The sequence below is a fragment of the Ambystoma mexicanum genome, chromosome 1p (assembly GCF_040938575.1).
Source record: "Ambystoma mexicanum isolate Mex_15411 chromosome 1p, UKY_AmexF1_1, whole genome shotgun sequence".
Lineage (NCBI taxonomy): Eukaryota > Metazoa > Chordata > Amphibia > Caudata > Ambystomatidae > Ambystoma > Ambystoma mexicanum.
The window spans coordinates 241268673-241295666 of record NC_090921.1 but is presented as its reverse complement, the minus strand read 5'-3'; the positions used below and the strand labels follow the sequence as shown (position 1 = coordinate 241295666).

At 44.5% G+C, this 26994-nt stretch overlaps 1 protein-coding gene across 1 annotated transcript in view; it reads left to right on the top strand.

Moving 5' to 3' along the window:
* The first annotated feature begins 121 nt into the window (after positions 1-121).
* The window catches only part of LOC138568611 (polyunsaturated fatty acid lipoxygenase ALOX15B-like), a 419375-nt gene continuing 392502 nt past the window's right edge, over positions 122-26994 (top strand). Inside the window, exon 1 of the mRNA XM_069646447.1 lies at positions 122-318. Within this exon, the coding sequence (XP_069502548.1) occupies positions 172-318 (147 nt within the window). The 5' untranslated portion in view covers positions 122-171. The remainder of the gene's footprint in view (positions 319-26994) is intronic.

Below are 26994 nucleotides of genomic sequence, written 5' to 3'. Positions count from 1 at the left end.
ACAGGAACGGCGACTCCTCTGGGTCCGTTCCAGAAATGTGTCCCAATAAACACTGTTTGAGAACTGGGCCAACCCCCTGGGAGGGAGGTGGGGGGGCAGTGTAAGAAAGCACCGTTGAGCTCCTTGGCGAAGTCAGAATCCTGCTCGCCATCAGCCCGCAGCTGCTGAGACATGGCTCGCTACACAGTGCAGGTGAAGACGGGCTCGTTCCTCGCAGCCAAGACACGTGACAACATCTCCATCACCCTGGTGGGAGCCCTGGGGGAGAGCAAAAAGAGGACTCTGGACAACTTCGGCGTGGATTTCCTGCCGGGGGCTGTAAGTGCAGTGTGTATGAGTGCGTGTGTGTGTAGAGCAGAGCTTGCGAGGAGGTAAAAGGACCACGTTCCGGGGTGCATGTGCACTCAGTGTATAATCTGCATTATGCTTTGGGTGTGGGGCCCGCTGCCACGGCCGTCAGTGCGTGAGGCTGAAGGCGTAGGGATACAGAGTTGAACTTCCAGCCATCCACGCATGGGTTCCGACTCAATACCAGTTGAAATGAGTGGCAGGGTCAAGGGTCTACAGGCTCTTTGCCCAGGGTGTACCCTGGATTGTGTGGGGATTGCAGTCTTTAGATCAATTCCTTCCTTCATGTCCATAGACTGAGTAGTGTGGGTTCCCCTTTGCTCTTGTTCCTAGTACCCTGGCTATGGAAATAACAGGACAGACAGGTTTTTGTTCGAGGAAAAATTATAGGCCGTAGGCTTGTTTATTTTCTACCGAAAATAACACCAAACAATTATCACAATAACAAAAAATAACACCAACTCGCTTTTGGGCACTTCGTGTCCAGGGGTTGTAGATGCCCAGCCTTCTCCTCGGCTAGTCTTCGTTACCCTGGGGCATCCGTTCCTGGTCACGTGCCGCCGCCTACGACTTTCTTCTACCGTGTACCGAAGAAAGTACTCGGCGTTCTGGTTCCTCCTTCTTTCTTTTCTCTGCCTTTTTGCTGGGTGGGTTGGGTGGCAAAACGTTTCCTTCTCCCCCTTTTCCAGGCCCTGGGAGCTTACCCGAATGAGGTGAGCTCCTTACCTGGTCGTGCTTTCCTTGGTTTCTGACGGGATACTTATACACCCCTGCCCCTTTGTTGTACCCCTGGGGGGGCCGGACTTCCTATTGCCCCCCTGTTGCTTTTTCCTCACACCTTTCCCCGTTTTTGTTGTGTCCTCTTGGGCAACGCCGGGGGTGGGGGCGCCGCTTTGGCTGCCCCTCCCCTTGTTTTTCGCGCCGTTTGTCTCCCCCACCCCGTGCCTAACCCCCCAGGCCCTCCATCGTGCCGACGGCATGGGGCCTGGGACATTTCTCACCTCAAAAGTTCCTTAACATTTGTGTTATCTCTTTCTTTCCTCTGCAGTCCTTCCACTCGCTGAAGCGTTTCTTCGAAACACGTGCCTCTCAGGTGGTCTCCCTCTCCCTGTTGTCATTTCTCTTGCCAGCACTTGACACAACAGCAGTTCCTTCATTCAGGCCTGACGGGACTCTGGAGACTGCACTGTAGGCGTCTGCACCCTGGGCCTATTTGCTGAAAATGTGCAGCATGGGGCCACTTTGAACATTATTTCCACCCCTGCCTTCATTCACAATTTCCACCTAGCCATGCTCTTCTTTCCTGCCTTCTTGCCAAGGGAGGGTTGGCGTCTTCCCATCAAAGACACCAACAGTATAACCACTTCACCCAGTTTCCAATTTCTTAAACACTGTGGAGAAATCTTTCACCCATCAGCTCTAGCATTGGACCTAAAAACTGTCAATCACGCATCCATCCGCTCAAGTGATGTGTTACTGGTACTTGACTAATGCATGTGCCATTGGTATGAACCCTATGCCTACATGCTCTAGATAAAATGATGTTCATTATAGTTGCCCACACTGTTCTCCATCTCTGGGCTTCCTCTGGCACCATTAACCCCACCCACTGGAGCCAGGCCCTCATTAAGTGTATATCCTTCAGGGGAAGGCCTACAACTAATCCCATGTTGTATGCATGGGTTATCCCAGTCCCGGGACCCCCAAGAGTCCAACCTTTCAGCTCTCAGACTTTCCTTTCCTCCTTAGTACCTTTATCCCAGCCAGCAGACAGTTGATCAGTGCACACATAGACCCTCCCTCCCCCTCATACCTCAACTGCCTCTTGTGATTGCTGAAAATATCAGATACAAGCTTTTTGGGTAAAATCAAAATACGATTAACAAACTGGCCCTACTCAGAAACACCACTTGGCTGTCGACCGGCTCGTTTCCCCTGGATGCTGGAGATCTGCATCCTCTCATTCCTCTCCACCACATGTCGCTTGTTCATAGACGAGGCCCTGTCAAACCCTAGATCTCCCCTCCCACACGTATCAGAAGCAAAGTTAACCCTGTGTGCCTTACACAAGACCCCACCCCCCAACATTGAGTGCCCCACCTGGCAAAATAAACCACCTCAATACACAACTGCTGTATGGACAGCCTTATCCTTTTTTTTTAAAAAGCTCATTATGCCAAAGCCACCAATCCAATGAGAAATGTTCTAAAGCAGTGAGAAAAATCGGTTGGACTGGGTGCAAAGCTTATGGTTTCAAAAATGTCAAAGAATTCTGGATGAGGCTAATATAAAGGTGGAGACTTTAGTAGCGAATCCAGATGCAGCAAAATAAAAACTATGGCTCTGGGATTGGACCCAAACAGGAAAAAGACAGAGCCCGATATAAGCTATATGAAAATCTATCAGTGAAGGTCCTCCCTAAATACCTGCGCAAATTTCCTAGCGCTCAACATCGCAATCTCTTCATGCACAAATGAACTCTGACGGAACTGAGGCCGGTACACTTTGCAAAGCCACAGAAGAGACATTAAAACATCCTACACTGTGTTGCTCGAAACTCAGACCACTAAGAACTAAATATCTAGGGCCTCTAATATCCGACATGCCCTCACGGGGCACCTCTGATTGTTGGGGGCTCATGTGTAGAGGAAAACGTTATAAAATGACATTTGCATTGACGATCTTTTTAGACATTGTATTTCCCCAAGCGTAATGATTTTTCCTTTATTTTCTTCTCTTAAACCTAACACACTATATGCAAAGAATTTAATATTGTAATTGTATCTATGTTTCTTATTTTTCAAAAATCTTCCTTTTCTATTATTTTGTTCTTAGTTATTTATATCTTGGTTTCTGTCTTTTATTTGTGTAATTTGATAAAATGGTAAAGGTTTGAAATTAACCATATAGCAATAAAAAAAGTTTAAAAATATTATTATTATGATGGTATTTATTGAGTGTGGACCTAGCTTCGAGAAGCAACGGAGCACTTTTCAGAGGTAACAACAGAACAGATATACAGCAGGAGGTGGGATATAGAAGGACACAGAGGAGGGGTGTAGATGTACCGGGTGGCAGGGAGAAAAGGGGTGGGCGGCATCTAGCGAGTTAGGTGGAGCGAGGGGCGATGGGATGGCATAGGTGTTGAGACAGAGAGATTCCTTGAAGAGGTTGGTCTTGAGTTCTCTTCTGAATTGTAGGAGCGAGTCTGATGCTGACAGGGAGGAGGTTCCCTATTCTTGGGGCGTAGGCAGAGAAGGCTTGCATCTGGTCTTTGCCTTTTTGCAGTGGCGGATTTCAAGTCTGCACGTATCCCAGCTTCTGGTGGTTCACTCTCCACCAGAGATGCAGATTTTCTCCACAAGGTAACTGGGTGACTTGAGGGTGACTGCCTTATGGATGATGCAGCCAGGCTTGAAGGTGATTTGTGCGTGAAGTTGGAGCCAGTGAAGGCCGATGAGGGCTGGGGTGATGTGGTCGTATATGCGTAGACCCACCTTATAGTCATAGTTTTCACACATCATGGTGGTCGGTATGCCACACCCGCACACGTCTAATCACCCGACATTTGCACTTCTTAATGGGAATTCCGCTATCGATAGTCTCTCCCAATTATTCACTCTCTGCTTTGTCTGCAGCCAATTCAAGTTAATCCTTTCCTGTGCAAAATGTTCAGGAGAAATAAAAATGTTTCCAAAAAGCGCACCTGAAACACCCTGTGCCACAATTGTCTTTCTTTGTACTTGAAATGCAAAGGATCAAACACAAACAATCAGGAACAGTGCTCTTCCAGTCTGAGTTAGTCTTTTGTGCGCACTGGCAACATATGGTCCACACCCTGAAAGTACCAGCTCCCTAAGAAGGTGCTTTCAGCCATCCAAAGAAACGGCTCTTTGCATTTTACCCTTTGTATGAAAGGGACTCTGGCCCACACTTCACCACTTCCCATTCCAAAAGACCTAGCATGAAGAGGCTGCTAAAATGGCAGAAGTTGTGCTATACAAAATCACTTCGTTACATCTTGCTTAATGGTAAATCCTGACACATTCTCCCAACCGGTCAGCGTGGACAGCAAATGCCCACACGTTTGCTATACAAGCAAAGAAAGCAGGATTGAGTTACCCTGTGGCCATATAGAATTCAATGTAAGGGGCTGTATGATACAAATGTGCCTCCCAGTGTTAAATTGGTTAAAAAAGGTTCGGACAGAATGAAAAAATGTGGCACCGAACAAAGCAGCACAGAACATGGTTCCCTTTCCTAAATCTACCTTGGCTTTCATGAGTGTGGCAGTCATGCTGCAGCCACTCTTGTACATATGCCCATATTGGTGGTGGTCAGAGTTGAGCAACGCCTATCACACTGTGGTGTGTGAGCCTCCTTGTGTCCGTTCAGTGACCATCACCAATCCTCCACATTGAGTGTGCTTGGGCTGAGGCATTGTGACCCGCAGATGGACATGCAATCACTGGCTCAGGCACGGATTTGTAGTATATGACACTGTTTTGAAAGCAGCAATATAGATAAAGTAGCATAATGCTTCGCATAAGAACACAAGTAAACGTTTAACAATCTGAGGGACCACGACGCGTGAAGGACCATGGGTACAGCAGATGTCCCACTAGGGATAGTATTACTGGTACGCCCTGTCAACATCCCCTTTCGAGTTTCGAAAACAACTGTAATACTCTGCAGCTTCCACTAGATGTCGGCCTATGCATCACATGTGAATCTAAGAAGATAGGAGCATCAGAAATACGATTACGGTGAGTAATGTATCCCTTATTTGGGACAAACTGTAAATAAACATTGGGACATATACATATTTATAAGACATTTAAAGCATGACAGGTCATTAATAAGGGACAAATTATAAGTTTGCATTTTATCTGGAAGTTAGATTTGCGGAACGCTATGCACTAGCACCTCGTGTTTCAGTGGTAGCTCCTGGTCACTGGTTAATGGTGGATACCCAAGAGCTGGTTTTAATTTCTGTTTATCCGGTCTCAATTTCGGTCCCTGGAAAAAGTATCAAACTTTGCAAGATACTCATCTGGCTACATTCAAACCCGCATGCCATGGATGTATTTATGTCATGTGAAAAATAGAGTTTTCCTGTATTGAGTTTTCTGTTAACCCCAAAAACGTCCTTTTGAGTATTTAAAGGAGTCGGTTTACCATCTGGTGTGTGTACTATTTTGTTGTGACTTCTTCCCTTGTCCAGAGAGGGACACCAGTGCCTTTGGAAGTTTGCCGTCGGGCGCCAGAAAAAGGGGCAATGACTATGGCCCAACTTTGCTTTAATAGATTGGCGAATGTTCTGCTTTTTAATATGGTGATATGCCTTTGAGGGCCTGTTGAGGCGACACAGTCATCTTTACATCACATGCAGCCTGCTGCCGTCCGCTGCAGGCGGAGAAAGATGCTTTCAAGGCCATGGTGCTTGGATGTACCTGCTGGCGGCTGTGGCCCAGCCTTATCATTAGAAGCAAGCACTCAAGGTTTGCATTCACCAAACATTTTCCAACTGATTCCCCAATGCTCCACAACCTTTAAGCTGGGCCACCAATGGTCCCTGAGCCATTGATGAGTTTCAAAGGACTTCTATGAAGACAATCGCTAGAGGTAAGTTGATCAATGCTAGCTTAATTTCATTCCCCACAGCCATGTGACGTATCCCACTCCCCTTTTCTGAAACTTTAACCCTCAGCTAGGAATCCATTTTACAGCCTCTTAAAGAAACAGCATTGTGTGGTGCTCATTTTTCTTGCAGCATCCTGTTTTTAGTTTTAGATATGAGATGGCAGTTTAGCACCACTAATAAACCAAAGCTATTGCACAGTGTACAGCTAAGAGGGTGAGAACACGTGAGTAGGGGCTTGGGATTGTTTGGTCCTGCCAGAGTTCTTTCTAAGGGCTTAATTGCACCTGTAAATCACTACTGGTGTAATGTTTTGTTTTGTTAACTTATACCGCTCATCACTACCACCCAGGGGCAGTTTCCAGGTGCTCCCGTGGCTATGCAAGTTAGGATATTTCCAGAACCAGGTGAAACTGGCGTTTGTGTGTGTTGGGTTGCTTGTATGCACTGGCTTGTATCCATAAGGGTGGGGCCCGGTGCCTGTGTTGTTTGATGTATGTGAATGTATGTTATGTTTGGTGTGTGTTTTATGTGTAAATTGGCTGGTATTTAAACATTGGCTGGTGTTTAAGGTTATGGTTGCGTGCACTGGCGTGTTGTATCTGTAGGGGTAAGGACCAGTGCCTGGGATTTTTGTTGTATGCAAGTGTTAGTTATGTTGGGTGTGTGTTTGTGTGTAGTTTGGGTAGCCCATGGGCATGTATAGTACTTGGGGTGTGTGTAGGAGATGAGCAGGAGGAGGTGGGTTAGTACACTGGGTACTCTCAAAGTTCTTCTCGATGGCTAATCTTCACGATTCTATCTGAATGTGACGCATGGCTAATCTTCACAATTCCATCTAAATGATACTCATGGCTAAACTTCACAACCAAGTGTACCTTCAGCCACTTGATGTATACCTGTCCCTTGCCCTGCGGTCCTGTAAGAAACAAGCATTGACAAAGCTAACATTTTTTGATTCTGTATAGCTAATAGGCATGTACAGGAGCACAACACCATGCCCAGGTAATCAAAAGTGTCCAACTGTTGCCATCGTATAGTCAGTTTGCACCATTAATGCAGTGCCTGGCAAATACTATGTCATCCCTACACAAAAGCCAAAATAGTTGACGTTGCCAATGTTTGTTTCCAAGGCTTTTTTAAAGGGCATTGTTACCGCCACCTGTAAGTGTAAATGTTTTGGAGATCCTGCTCAATGCAGGGGGGTTGCCTCGCCCAGTGTGCCGGCTATGAAAACCGAGCAGTGGGGAGCTGTAGCTTTATGCTCTTTGCTGGACACTAGTCGAGCGTGCCTTAATTCCTTGACATCCGCATTTTGACCGGATGTTGACCTTTGAGGGCCCACTTCTCCAACCATCAATCTCGCTGAATCAGCAACAGGTACACAGCCTCTCAGCCCTCACCCCTCCCCGACTTGCAAGCCCCAAATATGTGCCATTTTATGAAGGTTGCACAACAGCACCATGGCATGCTGCCAGGAGGAGAGTGTGATTGCAGCAAACACGCCCGTATCCACCCTGTTTGCCCTGCACCAGCACCAGCCAGCTGCAGCACTTTGCATAAGGTATTAACTTCCTCACCTATCAGCTCCAGGCAGGTGTTGATACGCCCGCAGCAGGTTTAGTTTTCCTCCACTGCGTTTCAGCATCAAAGGCGCCAACACAGAAAATCAGAGTACATTTTCTTCATAAGTAAAAAGTAAATATCAGAACACAGAGTATTGTTGACACATGGGGCCTCATTACGAGTTTGCAGGCAAAGGAAAAAACAAGTTGTGGCAGAAACACCCCGAGGCGCATTATGAGAATGGCCAGGTATAAAAATGTGGTGCTAAAGGAATAACTGCCTCATTTATCGCACTGCTATACTACGAGTTTGGCAGTAACATGGAGGGCATTCATCAAGCACTTGGCTGGAGGTATTGCCTCGACATGCATTAGCAAAGTGGAGGAATCACTGAGGCAGAATTAGACACAATCCTTTAAAATTCCCATAGGATCCCGTGGTACCAAAACTGGGGATTAACACCGCTGTCCTGCGGATGTTGCCTGATTACAAGTGGCTGTAACAGTAATTGATTTTGGAGGTCATTTTATATTCTATCAAGAGGAATCCTGGTAGAGTTGTGTTAATTATCTATCATGTATAGACGTGGACATTTGCAAAGCACTCTTAGCGCTGAGGTTTGATACACATTGTGTAACACAATATGTTATTGTCGCCGGGCTGCTTGTCAGTCACTACTGACCTTGGCCATTTTGCTGTGCCTGATCTTAGTGAGCACAGTACCAGATTAAAGGTCTACCTTTTCTGAGCAAACATGTCCTGATCTACGCTGGTTCGATTTGAATGGCTTTGGCTCCTTTGGGAGTGAGCCTATTGTTTATTAATCAGTGTATTGCATTTTTTTTTAGAAAATATGATCCATTGCTGTATATTTGCACAATACCTTGAAGGTACATTTATATGAGAGCTGTTGTGCTTTAACAATAGATGAACGACATTCAGGGAGGAACCGTTGGGGGCTGGTACATGCTGCTGCCATGGGAGTGAGGGGGACATCCCAGGTGAAAGGGGGTGCAGAGGAGTGGGAGGACATTTTGCCATAGGAGAGATGAATGATACTACCAGAGGTGTTTATTAGTTTGGCACAGGATGGCAGTCTAGCACCAACTTATGCCAAAACAGATTTTCACAGAGAAGAGCAGAGGTGTTAATAACCAAAATGTTGATTGGCTTGGAAACTGGCAAAGCAGTTGGCATGTATTGGATGCATCCCACATTGTTATTTTGTGTGTCCTTAAACTCAACATTCTTTCCTTTCGTCTTCTGTTTTAGTCTTTCTGATCTATCCATCTACCTAGTCATAATCCTTTGTCATAGTCCTTTTCCTTTGACATTCTCCTTTGTCATCGTGCTACTTTTGACATATTTTTAGTCATAGCCATCCTCTTCATCATAGTGTTTTTCCACTGTTCTAGTCCTTTCTAATCGTCATAGTCCTTCCTACTAGCCATTCCTCTTTGTTCCAGTCCTTCTCCATTATCTTAGTCCATCATAGTCCTTTGTCTTATTCCTTCTCTTACATGTTAGTCCTTCATTGTATCCCTTCCCCAAAGTCATAATTCATCATCACAGTCCTCCTTCTTGTCCTGGTACTTTTCCTTTGTCATAGTCCCTATTTAAACAAAGTCCTTTGTTATAGCCATTTTACTTCCTCATAGTACTTTGTCTGAGACCTTAGTATTTCCTGCGTCATAGGCCATCTCCTATGTCAAGTCCTTCTACTTCATCATACATAATCTCTTTCAGTATTAGACTTATCCTTATCCATCATCATGGTATTTCATGATATTCCCTTGTCATAGTACTTCCCATTTGTTACAGTCCTTTGCCATAGTCCTTCATCAGTCCTTCACTCTAGTGCTTTTCCCTAGTTCTTCACCCTAGTTCTTTGTCCAAGTCTTTCAACCTATTCCTTTTCTATTATGATAGTCTTCCATCATAGTTACACATCGCAGTCCTCCATCATTGTCCTTTTCCTTCATCACAGTTACAAATGTTCATCATAGTCCTAATCTGTCTCCTTTGTAATAGTTATTCTCCTTCACCATAACCTTTCATCCTAGAAAGACCTACTCCCTCATCCTACTCTTTCATCATAGTCCTAATGTTCATTATAGTCCTTCCTCATAATCTTTCTACTTCAATATAGTCCTTTTTCCTAGCTCATTGCTTTCTTTCTAGTCATTCACCCTATTCCTTTTCTATGGACTGTTAGGCAGAATCTTGTGCAGTGCCCTTAGGGACCACTACACACAATTAAGACTACAAGTGGTAATACAAGCTCACCTTTGGTACAAGCCTGTACTACTACGTTAAAGTGGTAGCAGTAGCAGAGCAGCCAGGCTTATCTCAAGAGTATGTGATCAGCAGCAGAGATTACACAAAGGAACCACAATTACTGAAGCTCAAGCAAACACTGACTCAAGGTTTCAGGTAAAAAATATAAGTACATTTATTTTTAAAATATCAGTAAAACACAACACTTCTAGAAATTCAAAAACCACACCTAAAATACACCACACACAACCAATTCTCTTGGCACAGAATAGCTCAAGGTAAGTACCTTGTGGTTAGGCAGACTGGTGTTGTGAAACAAAAGCGTTACCGTGAATACAGATGCGATCACTTTTTGACAGTAATGACAGGTCTGTCTTACTAAAGATACGCGTATCCGCGGCAAGAAATGTTACCGCAGAAAAAGCACACTTAGCACCTGGGCTAACCAGAGAGAGTTGGCGGCAAAAATCATAGGCAATACTTTTGTCAAGGCCGACAGAATCAGAGAACACTCGCTGACAGAAATACAAAAGTCAATAGGCCGGAGCCAGTGTCAAAGTGGAACCGGGTTCCTGTTGCCGAGGATCACACAGTCAGACAATTCAAGATTCAACGTAGCCAGGAGTACTTGGATATTGTCAACAGAGGAAGCAAATGTTATAAGAAGGAGGGAAGACAAGGGCAAGCCTTGGAGGCGAAGAAAAGGGATTCACCCTAATTCCTTAAGCAGAGCACAGTACCTTATTTCAAGCAGAAGCTGGTGCCACGGCAGTTGTTCCTGGTAGTTTCCTGCAGACCCACGGTTCTTGGAGCTTCAGTCATGGAGATAAGGAGGACGTCTGGAGGGATCTGCAGCACACAGGGATGAAGCCAGCAGCAGCGACGGTAAATAAAAGGTGCACTCCTTTAAAACAGGAGAGGCTCTTCAGATGGCTATCCGGACCACTACAGTAGTGTGCAGCGATTTTGACCACAAAGAGGATCCTCTGGCCGTAGAAGATGAGCTGGTTATCCCCACCAGGCTCAAGGGAAGAAGACTCCGGACTGGATATTCTCTAGTCGTTGAAGGGTAGATAGCTCAGGACTGCAGCAGGGCTTCACCGGGACGGGGTAGTTGCAGCAGTCGTCATTCTCTCCGCTTCTCTTCGGTTCCTTGCAGTTCCAGTAGCAACTCTGACTTCCAGCCCAAGATTCCTGCCTTTTATGCCAAAATCCCCCATTCACACAGCCTGGCTGTCAATCACGCAGCAGGGGGGTTGTCCAGCCTGGACAACCACCTCAGCCAATCATGGCAAAGTGCGACTTGGGTTTCCTAGGATACCCTGTGTATGCGGTGACTACACCCCTCCCTCACATTCAGCCCACCTAGACACCCAGGTGCTAAGAGGAGGGCTTCTCTGCAGAAGCCCACCAAAAGACGGTGAACAAAGAAGGCAAACCTGGTTTGCCGAGCAAAGTAAAACACAAGAAAGACCTTAACAAAAGAAATGGCGAATAACCCCGACCGGAGCAAAAAGAATGGGTATTTGGTCAAGCGGGGTTATGCTTGAGGCTGCTAAAATAGCCAAAAGCAATACCACGTTTATATAATATATTCGCGGTAGAAAAGTTAGGGTAGATACCACGGCCACCAGCCGATTCTAATTGTTAAGAGAGCAAAACAAAGCTCAGGGAGGTACAGAAAAAAAGGGGTACAGATTAACCCTTTCCAGTACTCCATGTAAGATGGGGTGTACTGGGTCTGTGGTACAAGTGACTATGTAAAGTTAATGGCAACTTTACCTTTCTCTGTGGGACAGTAGTCAGCCCCAGAGACATGGAGTCAGAGGGAAGTCTCAAAGCAACCCTGTGTACTGCACTAAAGGTGCTGTGTAACACACAACAAAGGGGCTCCTGGAGTGGTGTGTTCCAGAGCCCAAGATCACACAAATAGCAGAAACACACATGGCAAAACACATGTAAGAGTGGACAAAAAGTGTACACTCTTACCAAGTGAAAAAAAATAAACTCCAGAAATCCAGAAAAGCTGCTGAGGGACTCACTAGGTGAGGGAAATTAGCCCTAGAAGGAGAATTCTCCCTAATATGGACATAGTCCTTTGTCATTGTTCTTCATCATAGTCCTTCTCCTTCCTTCACTCCTTGTCATAGGCATTTCTCATTTAGTTATGTATTTGCTTGCATACATATATACAGGGAAACAAGCTATTTTGTTCACAAAGGAGCACACAAAATACAAACTTAGAACAAGTAAGTGTCAATGGGTAGGCAGTCTAGCCAGCTAACCATCAACTGTGACCTCAAACTATTAGGTGCTTTTGTGTGGGGGGCATAAAGGAATTGTCTGGTTAACGATAGGGAGGATGTAGGTAGTAGGCTGGAGAGATGAGTCAAGAACATAGCTCAGAAGCAAGAAGGTGGGCTTTCAATATTCTTTAAATACATGGATTTGGACCGTGTTTCAAATTGCAGAGGGGAGGGAGATCCAAGTAAGCGGAGCAAGAAGAGTGCAAGAGCAGAGACGAGTGGAAGCACATGGTGGGTGAGGTGGAGAAGGGAGAGCGAAGTGTGTAGGGGTTGATAGAAGAGGATAGATACAGCAGTGACTTACTGTGGATGGATTTATGCACTAGTGGGAGAAATTTGAAATTGACCCTGTTTGTATAGTAAGCCAGCCAGCCTGCCGGTGATAGGAGGAAGTAGGATTAAAGCGAGGGAGTTCAATGAGAGTCCTGGTAGCAAAGTTAATAATCTTGTCAACAGGACAGAATGCATAGGTTGGAAGACCAAAGAGAATACTGGCACAGTAGTCCAGATTAGAGAAGATAAGAGCGATTCGGAGATGTTTGGTGGTTTTAAGGAGGTGCCTGATTTTCTTGATATTTAAGAGGATGAGGTGAGTCACCATTATAGTTTTAGAGATGGGGTAGAGAATGCGCCTGAAGGGTCAGAGTGACACAAAGGTTTCTAGTTGAAGAGAGGTAGGGAAGAGTGCCAGATGAGAACTGGATAGGCAGCAGAAGAAAAGAGAGGGATATTTTGGCAGGAAAAAAAATCACCTCATAAGTCTGTGGTCGTCCAGTATTTAATAGCAGAGAGATAGTCAGAGGTTTTAGTAGATAGGTCAATGGAGAGTTCAGGGAATGAGAAAAAGACTTGTGTGTCATCTGCCAAGAGTTGGTATGAGAATCCAAAGGAGGAGATAGGTGCCCCGAGAGCATAGGTGTGCATTGCGAAGAGTTGGGGGACCAGGACAGACTCTTGCAGAACACCAACAGTAAGACTAGTGAAGTGAGAGGCTGAGAGATGTTGCTGTTCCAGGAAACAGAGAATTGATGCGGTGCAATGTAGGACAAGAATCAGGCAAGTGCTTGATCATGAATCCTAAGCAGAGAGTATTGAAGATATCAGAGTGATTGACGGTATCAAATGCAGCAGATAAGTGGAGGAGGATAAGGTTGAATGTTTAGCAGAGGCAATGCAGTTGAAGACATCCATGAGAGCAGTTTCAGTGGAGTGGCAGTTGGGGGAACGAGCTTAAAGGGGGTTCCTAAGGCGCTAGAGTAATGAGGAAGAAGTGACACAGGTCGAATGTTGCCATGAGATTGTGCCCCATATGTGTGTAACCCCCAGACATCCCCCATGTACTCCCTGCCATACTTGCTACTTTCTATGTTTTACCCTTCTTCCTGCCCTGCATCCTGACAGAATAGTAGTAGCAGGAAAGAAAGTACTTCTGCATTAGAAGAATAAGGAACAAGAAAATGATCAGACATCCAAGATTTGATGGACAGGAGACAAGATATTAAGGTATCATGAATAACAGAAGAAAAGGAAGAGAAAGATAGAAAAAGTTGTTTTGTTATCAGCATAGAAATGGTGAGACAACCCAAATGAAGAAAGGATAAAAGCAGGAGAAGTGTGAAGAGAAAATAGAAAGGGTCCCAAGATAGAGCCCTGGGGAACACCATGTGGAAGACGGAAGTGCATTTGCCAGCCCAGGAAAGCGAGTAAGTACGGTTCAACTAATAAGATTGAAACCAAGAAAGTACAGAGCTGGAAAACCCAAAAGTGGAAAGAGAAGAGAGAAGCAATATATGATCAACAGTATCAAAAGCAGCCGATACATCCAATAGAAATAATAAAGAAGAATACTTAGAATACCATGCTGAAAGTAGCAAGTCACAAACCGAAACAAATGCAGTCTCAGTGGAATCAAGAGAATGGAAACCAGATTGAAAACGAGGAAGAATAGAGTTAGCAGAAATAAAGAGCGAGACTTGAGAGTAGACCAGATGCTGCAAGAGCATAGAAAGAAAAGGGAGAAGAGATATAGGCCTACAATTGGAAGGAAGAGAAGGGTCAAGGGAAGGCTTTTCCAGGATAGGGAGAATGGTAGCATACTTGTCGGATGAAAGAAAAGTCAAAGATTGAAGGGAGATATTAAGGAGAGAAGTAAGATAAGACAGCAAGGAAAGATCGACCTTACATATAAACGAGGAATGTATAGGGTCACAAGGTATAAGATCAGAAAGAGCAGCAGTAGGATGGGCTCTGGCCAACAGGAGCACAGTATCAAAGGTAGACAGAGGAAGAAAGGACGATAAGACGAAGAATAAGGCAGAACAGGAGAAATAGAAAAATGAACAGAGCAGAGCAAAGAACAGTAACATTCAAAGAAAAGTTAGAGGCAATGTCAGTTGCCAAAAGTTACAGTTTTTCAACACAGTCCTGCTCCTTCATCACAGATCTGTGGCCTAGTGGTACTCCTCTTTCATCATAGTCCCTCTCCTTCAGGATATTTCTTCATCATAGTCCTTTTCCTTCTTTATAGTATTACATCATAGTTATGTTCCTTCATCATGGCTCTTCGTCCAAGTTCTTCTCCTGGTTCATCAAAGTCCTTCTCCTTTGTTATATTCTTTCATCATAGTCTGCCATCTTAGCCAGTCCTTCATCATGCTCTTACATAGCAGCCCGTTATCATAGTCCTAATAATTTGTCCTGTTCCCTCTCTTTTATCACAATCTTTTATCTTCATCATATTCCTTTGTCACAGCCATGTTCCTTCCCATTGTCCTTCATGATAGTCCATATCCTTCATCAGAGCCACAGTCTATATATTTGTTACAGTGTTTCTCCTTCATATATCACAGCCGTCCTTCCTTGTCTTTATGCTTCATTGTAGACTTTCAATATAGCCATTCTCCTTTATTTTAGAGTTCTCCTGCTTTTATCATTTCCTCCTTTGGGTTGTCTCACCATTTTTATGCTGATGACACCCAACATTTTCTATCTTTCTCTTCCGTTTCTTCTGTTATTCATGATACTTTAATATCTTGTGAAGGAGAAGCATTAGAATGAAGAAGTTGAACAATTATGAAGAACTATGAAAAAGGGATTATGACAATGGATAAGGTCTTTGATGAAGTTATATGATGAAGGAGAAGGACCGTGATGAAGGACTAGGCCAAAGGACTACGATGAAGGAGAAAAACAAGTGTGAACATTTCTAATAAAGAAGAAGAAACATAGACATTCATTAAAGTCCTTTTTCTTTGTCATATTACTTCCTCACAGTCTTTCTCCTCATCATAGTCCTTCTTTGTTGTCATAGTCCTCCATCAACGTCCATCATCCTGCGCCTTCTCCTTTGTTCTCATCCTTCTCCCTTGTCATAGCCCTTCATCATAGTACATTTATTTAGTCACAGTCCTTCTCCTTTGCCATGGTACTTTGTCCTAGTCTACCTCCTGCATAATAGTCCTTAATCTGAGTCCTTCACTTTTTTCATAGTACTTAATATTTTCACCCTAAACATTAATCCTTGTCCATCTCCTTCATCATAGTTCTTAATCATAGTCTCCCCTTTGTCATAGTCATTCTCCTTCATCATCATAATCCTTATCTTCATCATAGTACTTTGGAATAGTTATTTATATTACTTGTCATCCTTCATCGCAGTCCTCCTACTTCGCCACAGTCTTAGACCATCTCCTTGATCATATTCCTTTCCCTAGCCCTTCATCATGCGTAGTAAGTGGGATGAAGGACCATGATTAATGGGAAGGATTTTGTCAAAAGAGAAGGCGAAGAACTAGCATGAAAGACTAGGAGTAAGGACTACGATGCTGAAGTAGGACTAGGACAAGGACTAAAACTTAAGGACTAGGACTAAGGACTGAAATGTAAGAGATGGACTAAAATGAAGAACTAGAACAAAGGACTAAGAAGACAGAGAAGGACTGGGTTGAAGGACTAGGACCAAGTATTAGGAGGAATGAGTGGGAAGACCTAGGATGCCACACTGGGATGAAAAAGCATTAGTATGAAGGAGGAGGATGAAGGACTAGGATAAAGAGAAAGGGCTAAGATGATCAAGAAAGTCTGGGATGATGGACTAGGGAGAATGACTAGGATACAGGACTAGAACGAAGGAGTAGAATGAAGAACTAGGAAAACGAAGTAGGACTAGGGAAAAGGAGTAGGGAGAAGGAGAAGGACTTTGACAAAGTGCTATGATAAAAGAGAATGGACTGAAATAAACAAACATTATGACGAAGGACTATAATGAAGGAAGGAAGAGGACTATGATAAAGGGCTGTAATAATAGAGAAGAAGCACTAGACAAGGACAAAGGACTATGATGAAGGGGAAGGAATGGCGAAGACTATGGGAAGTAATATGATAAATGAAAAGGGCTATTATGAAGGACTGTGACAAAGAAAGACTATGACAAAGGAGGATATGGGTTGTTTGACCTAAAATAAACACTTGACCTACTGCCCATTTGACCTAATTTATTTTACCTAATTCTTTTGGATCTACTGCAGAAGGAGACCCCCTGCAAACACCACTAAAACGGGGGGAGACTGCCCCACACCCCCGGAACCCCGCACCTCAACCTATTCCATTTCCCCGCCCCATGATGAAATAGAAAGACCATGACAAAAGACTATGATGAAGGTCAATGACCATTGGCTAAGATGAAGGACCATGATAAAAAAGGACTAAATTAAAAGATGAACATGATGAATAACTATGATAAAGGACTAGAATTAAAGACTATTATGAAGGGGAAGGATAATGATGAAGAACAAGAATTATCATAAATGACTATGATGGTGGTTTATAATGAAGGTGAAAGACTGGGCTGCTCTATGGCTGTACTACCTTTTAGGTTTACACAAGGCAAGCATGTGTGATAGTTAACTGCTTGTAGAGCTTGTTTGACACAGGAAAGTGCCTTGTTACTCTGCACATTATGTATTCCATTTGTAAAGCTTACAAACAATCGTATTGACCCTTTTAACAGATGGCCAGTTAAAATCTCCTACTACTCAAATCATTGCAACACTTTATTTGCCTTTGTTTTTAGCTGCAGAGCCTTTCTGCAGAGGCAACCATTGCTTTCCTTTGTATCAGAGGGTGCTATGTGAGAAAGGGCTTAATACAAATGGATGTGCAGCGCCTGTGCACACTTATAAATTGCAGAACAAACGGCTATAGTCCTGCAGTCAGAGAAGGAAAATACTGGCCAAAAACATGAAATTCAAACCCAGCTATGGCATGTACAGAAACAGGTATGAACATTGCATGTCATCCAGGTGTGTACTGGGAACAAAATGAGGCCCCGCAAATAATTTTCAAAGTGGCCCCATATAACACATTTTCAGCAAGCCCAACCCTTTTCCTATGACAAAAAGTAGAAATAAAAGAGGTTACCACACAAAACAGTTTCCTATAGGCCAGTCCAGTCCTGGTGTCATCTAATGGAGGAAGCCTGGCTAAAGACTGAATCCTGGGGCTGATTGGACCCCTGATTTCATGTTCTCCTTCCCCCACTGCTGCTCCCTGTGTGACTGTGTCTTACCTTCGTGAGTGTTTTAGATTATGTGTACACTCTGTGAGCAGTTTTTTTTTTAACATATGAACAGCAGCAACTGCTTGCTTAACGCTCATCCCCGCCCCCTTCCCTGCAAGTTATGTGGCAAGTTGAGCCCAGCTGAATTGAAGACAGGCCTTACTCAACTGGCCACATCCTATCTATGCCTTTGCCGTTGTTCTTGTGTAACTGCCAAACTGCTGCAGACTACCTCCTATCAGCCCATCACGCATATGAAGGCACGCATGTTTACCAAATATAAAAAATAGCCATTTATTGTGCCATTGTGTTCTATACTAACAGGCATCGACTGGCTCTTGCAATCAGCAAGTAGGTTAGTTATAAAGATGCCTCTACTTAAGTTCCGCTTCATCTCACTTTTAAATGTCATTGGAGGTCATTACCTACCCTGGCGGTAAGGGGTTAACGGCGCCGGTAAAGGAGCCGTAGCCGCCAACCCCTTACCTCCTCATTATGAGTTCTGCTTGCGGGACCCGCTAAGGTCGGGTCCCGCAAGCAGACCAGGGTGCTAACAACGGGCTATTGTTAGCACCCTCCCCATTCCCATTGAGCCCTATAAGGGCTCAATGGGAATGGGGATGTACCGGGTCTGGGTTCCTTGAATGAGGAATTACCGGGCCCTCCAACGGATGGCCCAGTAATTCCTCATTCAAGGAACATAGACCCGGTACCCAGTATGGGGGTAGCCATGCCGCTAATAGCGGCATGGTTACCTCCATATTCGGAATGACCCCCATTGTGTTTTTTCAGAGAAAATGGGCCTCATTAGGACCCAGGCGGAATAGTTTACACGGCAGCGGTAAAGGTGCCGGTGCCGTTAAACCCATTCCGCCCTATTATGAGGTTCCCTTGCGGGACCCGCTCTGGACGTCTGGTCAGACCAGACGTCCTTTGCGGGTCCCGCAAGGGGACCAGGGAGCTAACAACGAGCCCGTTATTAACGGGCCCGTTGTTAGCTCCCTGCCCATTTCCATTGAGCCCTATGGGGGCTCGAATGGGGATGGGTACATTGAATGAGGAATTACCGGGTCCTCCGAGGTTGGAATGGCCCGGTAATTCCTCATTCAAGGAACCCGGACTCGAGTTTGGAGGCATCCATGCCCTTATTAAGGGCATGGCTACCTCCAATCTCGTAATGAGGCCCAATGTCTCTGTACTGCAATTTGTAATTTATATTGTCTTTGTTCGGTGTGCCCCAGGGGTCGATACGGGAATTTGTTTGACCAGAAGCAGAAATAAGCTCCTGTGTGTAAGGCCAGGTACGTCATTTCACCAAAATGCCAGGGGTGGTGGAAGTGACATCACATGACCCTTGGCCTCTGAGGACATCACAGGAAGTGATGTTATTTGACCAGCAAACCCAAGCGACATCACAGGCAGTGATGGCACACAACCTTTCACCCATTGACAAAACAGGGGGTGGCATCACATTGCGTTGTTCCTCAGTGCACTAAAAACAAGCACTGGCAATGCGAACAGTTTGGGCTTTTGTATAAGCATGGCAAAGGCATTTGAAAGGCACTGCCATAGTGGCATTAACTGGTCATCAGTGGTTGCAGCTGCAAAATGGTGAAAGTACCAGGGGAGATAATAGCAGTGCCTGGAAAATGGCTAATACTTACATGCAGCGCCTTGAAACACTTGTGTATAGGCGCGTTACAAATGCCATATCATATCATATCATATCATGCCAAAACAGTTGGCTTTGCCAATAGCCGTTTGTAATAAGACTACAGTAAAGGGCATGATTGGTGCTTATGAAATAGACTGGTTGAAGGCAGACCTTGTTTAGACATTATTATTACACCAGTAGCGCATTAACAGCTGCAATTAAGTTATTAACTCCCAGAAGACTGCTTTGAATAAACACTGGCAGTCACTTCGAGTGCAAAGTTTGATTGTAAGTCTGTGTTAAAACGAGCTCTAATTGTTCCCATGAGGAGGTGTTTTGGGCAGGGAGGGGCAGGGACTAAGTGGGAATGGCCTTAGGGATTTGCATGGCCATGGGCAGTCAATGTGTGGGTAAATAACCAATTAACATCCACAAGCGTCATGTCCCTTCTCATATGCCCGTGATCCATCATAATTGACTGTGCCTGCTAGGCTGTAGGAGCTGTGGTCTAGAACATCTGGACAACCAAAAGGTGGCAGGCTCCGGCACTGCTTTCCAAATGCATGTCTGGGCGCAGCTTTGGGTTATACTATAGTATGGTCCCTAGTTGAAGACCGAGCTGGATTTTCTCAGATTGCTATTTTAGTCTCTTGCCCACTCATTGCTTCATGCATGCTTGGCCATGTTCTGACACAAATCAAGTTGAACAATTCTTCTTGGGCCTGCTTTGACCGACTCCTATAGGGATCCTTACGAAGCCGGCACCAGATGCAAGAAGACCTGAATTCTGGTTCTGATCATTGAAATGCTCATTCAAGGGAAAGGTTTGTTTACCTGCCAATATTACAAATGCACAGAGATACATCTCCACGACCATAGTGCTTTGGATGCCTACAGGTTGGCCATCCACCGTTTTTTCTCTGTTCCCATCATATCTTAATCATAATTGGTTATTTTTAACACACTTAATACCCAGAGGTTTCTAAGCTCGGACTCAGGGATATAATCTGTGTTTCTCTGCATCGTCTTGCTTCCAAGGCGAGAGTGTTTCTCCTGAGCTATTCTCCCAAGACCAATGGTAGAGTAGAGCACAGGGTGGAGGGAGTGGGCCAGGCTATGATCTAGCTCATCCCAGAAGAAAGAGTTGTTTCACAAGCTGTCACAGAATCTCCTGTACCAGAAACAGATCAATTCCCTGCATAAAACACTTTGGCAGCCTGCTTCCATTCCTTCCATCACCAACCCCCCCCCAGCGGTATACACGCATTTCATCGATGTACTTTTCATCGTGGGACTTTTCATTGCCAACATTTTCATCGACCAAAACTCGTTTTTAAAAAAAATATTTTTTGGTGGGTGTTTTGTTCGGCTTGGGGTATGATTATTTAATTAAGGGGGGGGTCTGGGGGGGAACCCCCCATAAATAAAAAAAAAAATAAAAAAAAGTTTTGGTCGATGAAAAAGTGGCGATGAAAAGTCCCACGATGAAAAGTACTTCGATGAAATCATGTAGAACCCCCCCAGCTCCACTACTCGCCTCACAAAGATGATACCCTTTCAATTTCAGAGAATGGGGAGCTAAACAATGAGTTTCTACAAGAGACCCAGAACACATAACAAGGTACTAGATCATATTCTTTAAGAATCTGTTACAAATGCTGGTGCGCTGTGACACTGGCCTGGCACCATTTCCTTTGTTGGTGCGCAGGGAGGGAGAGGGTGTTTGTGAAATCTCTGCTGTGTGATCAGTGCAGAAAAAAGTTGTGCATAGGAAGAGCCATATGACCTTGTCCTGCCTAAGCAGGGTTATGTTCTCACAATCCAATTAATACGTTACTCTTCTCGGGTTACCTTACAGAGCACAACCAGAATTCATTTTCCGGCTTCGTTGAATTCCTTCAACAGCATGGTGAAGGCTCTGGAAAAAGCTACTCGCCATAAGAGCATAGCATCGGAAGCGGCTGCAATGCAGCGTGGCTTGATGTGTTTCCATTGCCTTGTAGGTGCTGGTGGGTCCTTTCTTCTAATCAGCCCGGCGTCTGTGTCCCTCCACATTGCTCGTATCCTGTTCCTGTGGCCAGCGGCAGAAGGTCTGCACTTCATTCGGCTTTTTATCATCTGATTGTCGATTGGGCGTGCAGTCCTCTGGGCTTCCTGTTTCTTCTCCGGTGGCGAGCTGGTTCAACGGCCCGTCCCATGGTGTGGGGGGCCACATTTCACCTGATAAATCTGACCTGCAGATACTCGCATGTTTGGTTTAGCGGAGTAGTCCACTCCATTCTTGCCTCCTCTGCAGTGGCTGATTCTACAGTGGCTGTGCCCTTCTGTGTCAATTGTTTTCTATTTATTTCTCCTACGTTATAAAATCATCCAAAATTACTAAACTCTTAATCAATATTCTTTTTCTACATCTTGATATTGTTTAATCTGAGATCCTGAACCCAAACCTGATGGCTGCGGTGTCATCTTCAAAGGGGGGGCCGCCTGTCTGAAGTACTGGCTTTAAGTACTCGCAGAAGGCAGAGAATTTGCGCCAAGGGAACGGAATTACCACCTGATATTAACGGCCACTGACATGCTTAAAATGCTTGCTGATATGGCTCAACCAATGAATACATCCATAGCATTTGGGGTTACAAATCTGAAAAATCTCTTAAAAAGTAATGGTGTACCCTTGATTTTGACCTCTTCCGTAACACAGCCACGAGAGGAAGGGTGGTCCAAGTCTAATGTTTCTTCTCCCATACATTTCCTGACTGGGTTAGATAGAAGCAGTACCTCAGGGTCCTGGAGGCAGGCCAGGGCTACCATCATCAAAGAACTAAATAGATGTGATACCTCCCATGACTTTGATGCGTGGCTGGCCTCCTTTGTTCCACTTGTTAAAAGATATAGGGCCTCATTACGAGTTTGGAGGTAGCCATGGTGCAATTAGCGCCATGGCTGCATCCATACCGGGCTCCAATACCGTGTTCCTGCAATGAGGAATAACCGGGTCATTCCGACATAGGAGGACCTGGTAATTCCTCCTTGCAGGAACCATTCCCCATTCCCATTTGAGACCCCATAGGGCTCAATGGGAATGGGGAGGGAGGTAATAACGGGCACATTACAAGTGGCCCGTTATTACCTCCCTCTTCCCCTCGCAGGATCCGGAAAAGACGTCTGGTTTTACCAGACGTCTGGTCCGGGTCCCGCAAAGGGAGCCTCGTAATCGATGCTCCCGTAATGAAGGGTGCCGGGCCCGTACTGGCACCCTTCATTACGGGAGCGCCACCCTTGTAATGAGGCCCATAATGTCCAGAATACTGAAAAATGTAGCCAATCAGCTCCGTTTGATTCACCTATGGCACTCCCGATCATTGTCAAAGCAAACTGTTTCTCCCAAACAGCTTTGCCACCTAAGTGTATTGATAATGAATCTCAAACTACATGGGTTTTACTCTTGCAGCAACACTGGCTCCGACCACTTCAAGAAGCCTGCAATTAAAGATCATAATGTGTATCTCCTGCATCTGATTTCTCCCTTGTTAAACCTCACCTGGATAGCTTCCTCAGACCTATAAACCGTGGATCTAAATCAGCTAACTTGCGGACTCTTCGTTTAAGAAATACTCATATGTCACCACCTAAGGATGGATATATTAGAGATCTGGTGTTGGACCACAGGAACTTCATCATTACAAATGTGGCGAAACCTACTGGAAAAGAACCACGAGAAGCCTTACGAAATAAAGTACTTTCATGGCTTTGGGCTAGATCTGGGCCATGGGTAGTGCGATGTTCTGATCTAAAGTTCCTGCGCAGAATAGAACTCGATGACTGGTGTTCTCAGAGGAACCGGGACTGTGTGCTGGTGGGGTGTGAAAACAGTAACCTGCTCAACTTTCTAAACGTGTGTAAATATCTACCTATGGGTTCCTCTAATTTAAAACTAGTAGTTTGACACTTATTCTTTGGGGGTCATTACGAGTTTGGAGGTAACCATGGCGCTGTTAGCGCCATGGCTGCCTCCAAACCCTTACCGACTCCGCCCTGGTGAATGGAGCTATTACTGCCCCATTCCAAGGTTGGCGGGGGCGGTAATTCCCCATTCACCAGGGCCCTTCCCCATTCCCATTTGAGCCCCCATAGGGTTCAATGGGAATGGGGTAGGCGCTAATAACGGTACCGCAACTTGCGGTACCGTTATTAGCTCTAAGGTCCCTTTGCGGGTCCTTAACGCCTGGTAAAATCAGACGTTAAGGGAGGACCCACAAAGGGAACTTGTAGTAGGGTGGTAAGGGATGACCGGTACTGGTGCCCATAGCGGTTAGCTCCACTGGCTCCTTCCAGTGTGTAAGTTGTCATTTGTAACTGTTGTTTTCTTTGTAGTGCTCTGAGGCCTGTGGGCATGTAGCGCTTTCTAAGAATTCTAAATAAATAAATAAGACCTTTCCTAGGATGCTAGTATCTCTGCTCCACAAATGCATGTGTGCAGGGAGTGGGCAAGGGTAAATATCCAAGCACTGTGGATTTCATGATCATGATAAACGGGTGGTGGGGGGAGGGTTGATTATCTTATAAGCTTGCAACAATTTTAAAAGCTTGTGATCTTAAATGCAACCTTAGTGCACCAACGACCTCTGACCTGTGGGGAGGCGGGGAGCTGGAGAGGGGGAGAGATACTGTAGCGCGTTCCGTATGAAGTATCAGAAACTGGGCATGAAGGAGATTGTGCGCCCTGAGACCTAGGAGTGTGCAGTGCGTTATCCTTAGTTGGATACATTCTTAAGTTGGACCTTCCTGGCAGAGGCAGCATTTCATTTGATGGTCTTCAATTCAGCCCATCTACCGAATACTTTTTCTCACAAGTTCGATGATTGGGGTATTTGAGATTGAGATATTTTGCTGCATAACCAATGGTCTCACATTTACACCTAAACACTTTGCATTCAACTTCAAAAGGCTGGTCTTCGTTAAAATAAAATTAAAAAAAGTAAAGCCTTTAACATGGAAATGTTTGGCAGTAAATGCGGAGCAAAGTAGTAGACACCCACATATTCATTGTGTGGTGAAACGGTTGCATTTATTATAGTTAATTTCACAGTTTAAAGATCGAGACACATATAAACTTGAAACAATTTTCAGCTGCACGCTGAGCCCCAAGATGCTCACGAAGTTCCCAGGGTCCGCAGGAGACACCCTGCTGCAGGGTCAGCTTGTTCATATTATTCCACGATCACTTCCGCCATGGTGGCTGTCACACTTGGGTTATTGCATGTGTCGGGGAGAAGCAGCATCTGTTTTTGGGTCGGGGGATAGAGGGATATGACACCTAGTTCTCTCCCAGCTTACACAGCACGGGCAGGCAAGCACTTCCGACTTATGCTCTGGTCCGCTCGGCTCATACTGCTGCTGCCAAAGAGCGCCTTAGCATACTTACAAGATGGTGTCCATTAGTAATGCTATGAACTCAACAAAACAGGGTTTCAGAAAGATTATTTAAATTTCACATGTGGCTTTTTGAAAATGATAGTTCCCTTTGGTGCAAAGAATTTTATTAATAGGTAAATACATCAAGCACATTGTAAGTTAATACAAATAAAAATAAAATCTGCTGCAGTTCGGGACACATTTACTTAACACAGCAGATTTCTACTTTTGTGAAATAATCTTCATTATTATATCCAATACGGGAAATAAATAACTATATAACCGGCTGCACGGTAGTTGCCTTGCAATGTGCATGTGTGAACTGTATCCAACATGGCCGTCACCATGGAAGAGCTTATAGTTCAAAGAGTTCCGAGATGGGCAAGAATGGGAGGGATCAATAACCAAACAACACTTAATACACTGTGTGTCCTTCCTCAAATGTGATTCTTGTGTACCCCTTGTCAGAAGCACCATTCCCTATGTAGGTATGATTCAGTATTTGAATGCAATAGTTTGAGCTATTACAGATTTCGCAAGCTGCCCAAACTAAAAATATGGTTACGATATCACTGTAATATATTAAGAATAGATCACCAAATGTAGCATTAATATCAGTGTGTATAGGGCCAGATTACCAAATTATTTTGAATATAAGCATTTGCACCTACCTTGCATTGCCCACAGTTATGTTCATCTCGAGCTACCGGGCATGCCAATTTCTTTTTTTTTTTTATTGCAAACGGTTTAAATTAAACCTTTATAAATTGATATTAGAAAAAAACAAACTAACAGTTAGAAACAGGACACATCAAATAGGAAGCAACCATATTACAATATATCAGAACATATTCCAAACAAATTAAAGTTGGACAAAAGACGTATCATAAGTTCATGTGTTTACGGGGTAAAAAGTCAAAATGGACATTCCATCATTTCATTGTTGCAACACGGGGCTTACCCAGAAAAAAGTAAGAAGGAAGACATTTTTTTTAAATAAACACATGTACATAACTCAAGAGGGTAGGTACCAGGTCACTGAGGAGCTTTCCCCAAACAGGCCGAACCAGCTATTGGGAATTTCTTTCTCAGATCTTCAAAATCATAAGGCTTTTGATAAAGCCTGATAAAGCCAAACCTTCATGTACATTCTGAATGCTAATGCAGCGTTTACATACAGTATATTCACTAGAGCCTATTGGTAGTTCTGCAGAGCCAGCAGATATTTTGACCTTAATAATATGCTAAGTGAATCACACTCCAGCACTAGATGTTTTAACGACTCAGGTTTAAAATTGCAGAATCTACATCCCACTTCATCATTAGCTATTTGATTTGTCCTAAGTAAAACTTCCTTGGTTGGTAGTAGATTCCACCGTAGCCTGAGTAGCAGCCGAAGATAATAGCGGTTGGGAAATTGTAGAAGGATAGAGGAGAAGGATCCTCAACGTGTGTGCTCATGAGAAAGGTGGCTCATGGATGCATATGAATGAAAGGCATCCATTGTCAAAGTCCAATCAGAGTCAAGCAAAGACCTTTTTATTTACAGGGGATTCTTAACCAAGGTCTCCAATTTCGAGCCAATATTGAGTAGAATAAGTTCACATTTTCCCTTAAGGTCAGACTTATCAACAGAGGAGTTCACATTGTCGCCCAACATCCGATATAAAGAGTCTGCAATTGGGGCCATAAGCTTGGCAAATAGTGTCAATGGACGCCACTGCACACAGGACCATAATGATATGGCCCCTAGTTCGTACCTTATTGCTGCTAATGGCACTGCATTTGGGACGCCAAGGATCCTCCTCCAAATCCTGCCCTCAATTTTATCCAGAGTTTTCGATATTCTGTCCATCATCAATTCAAGGCTGTAAGTTATTTTGGGCACAATCTTCCCTTCAAAGAATATTATGGCCGGCTTAAGTGAGAACCTGCCAAACTTGCAGTACATTTTTACCATCTGGAATTCTAATAGCTTGGCCTTTTGCATTAGAGCATCAGTGCTGAGTTTTGACCCTTTATGCGCTCCGAAATTGAATCCCAGGTGTACAATGCTCTCAGATAGCTTAACGGGCGTCCCTTTGATATGCCACATTCTATGGTTGCTCTTTATTCCCCTCCCCATAAATGCCAAGATTTTTGTTTTTTTGGGATTTAAAATTAGGCTGTTCTCTTTAGCATATCCCGCAAATATGTTTAGCAGCCTCTGCAGACCGCCCCTTGTCAGATC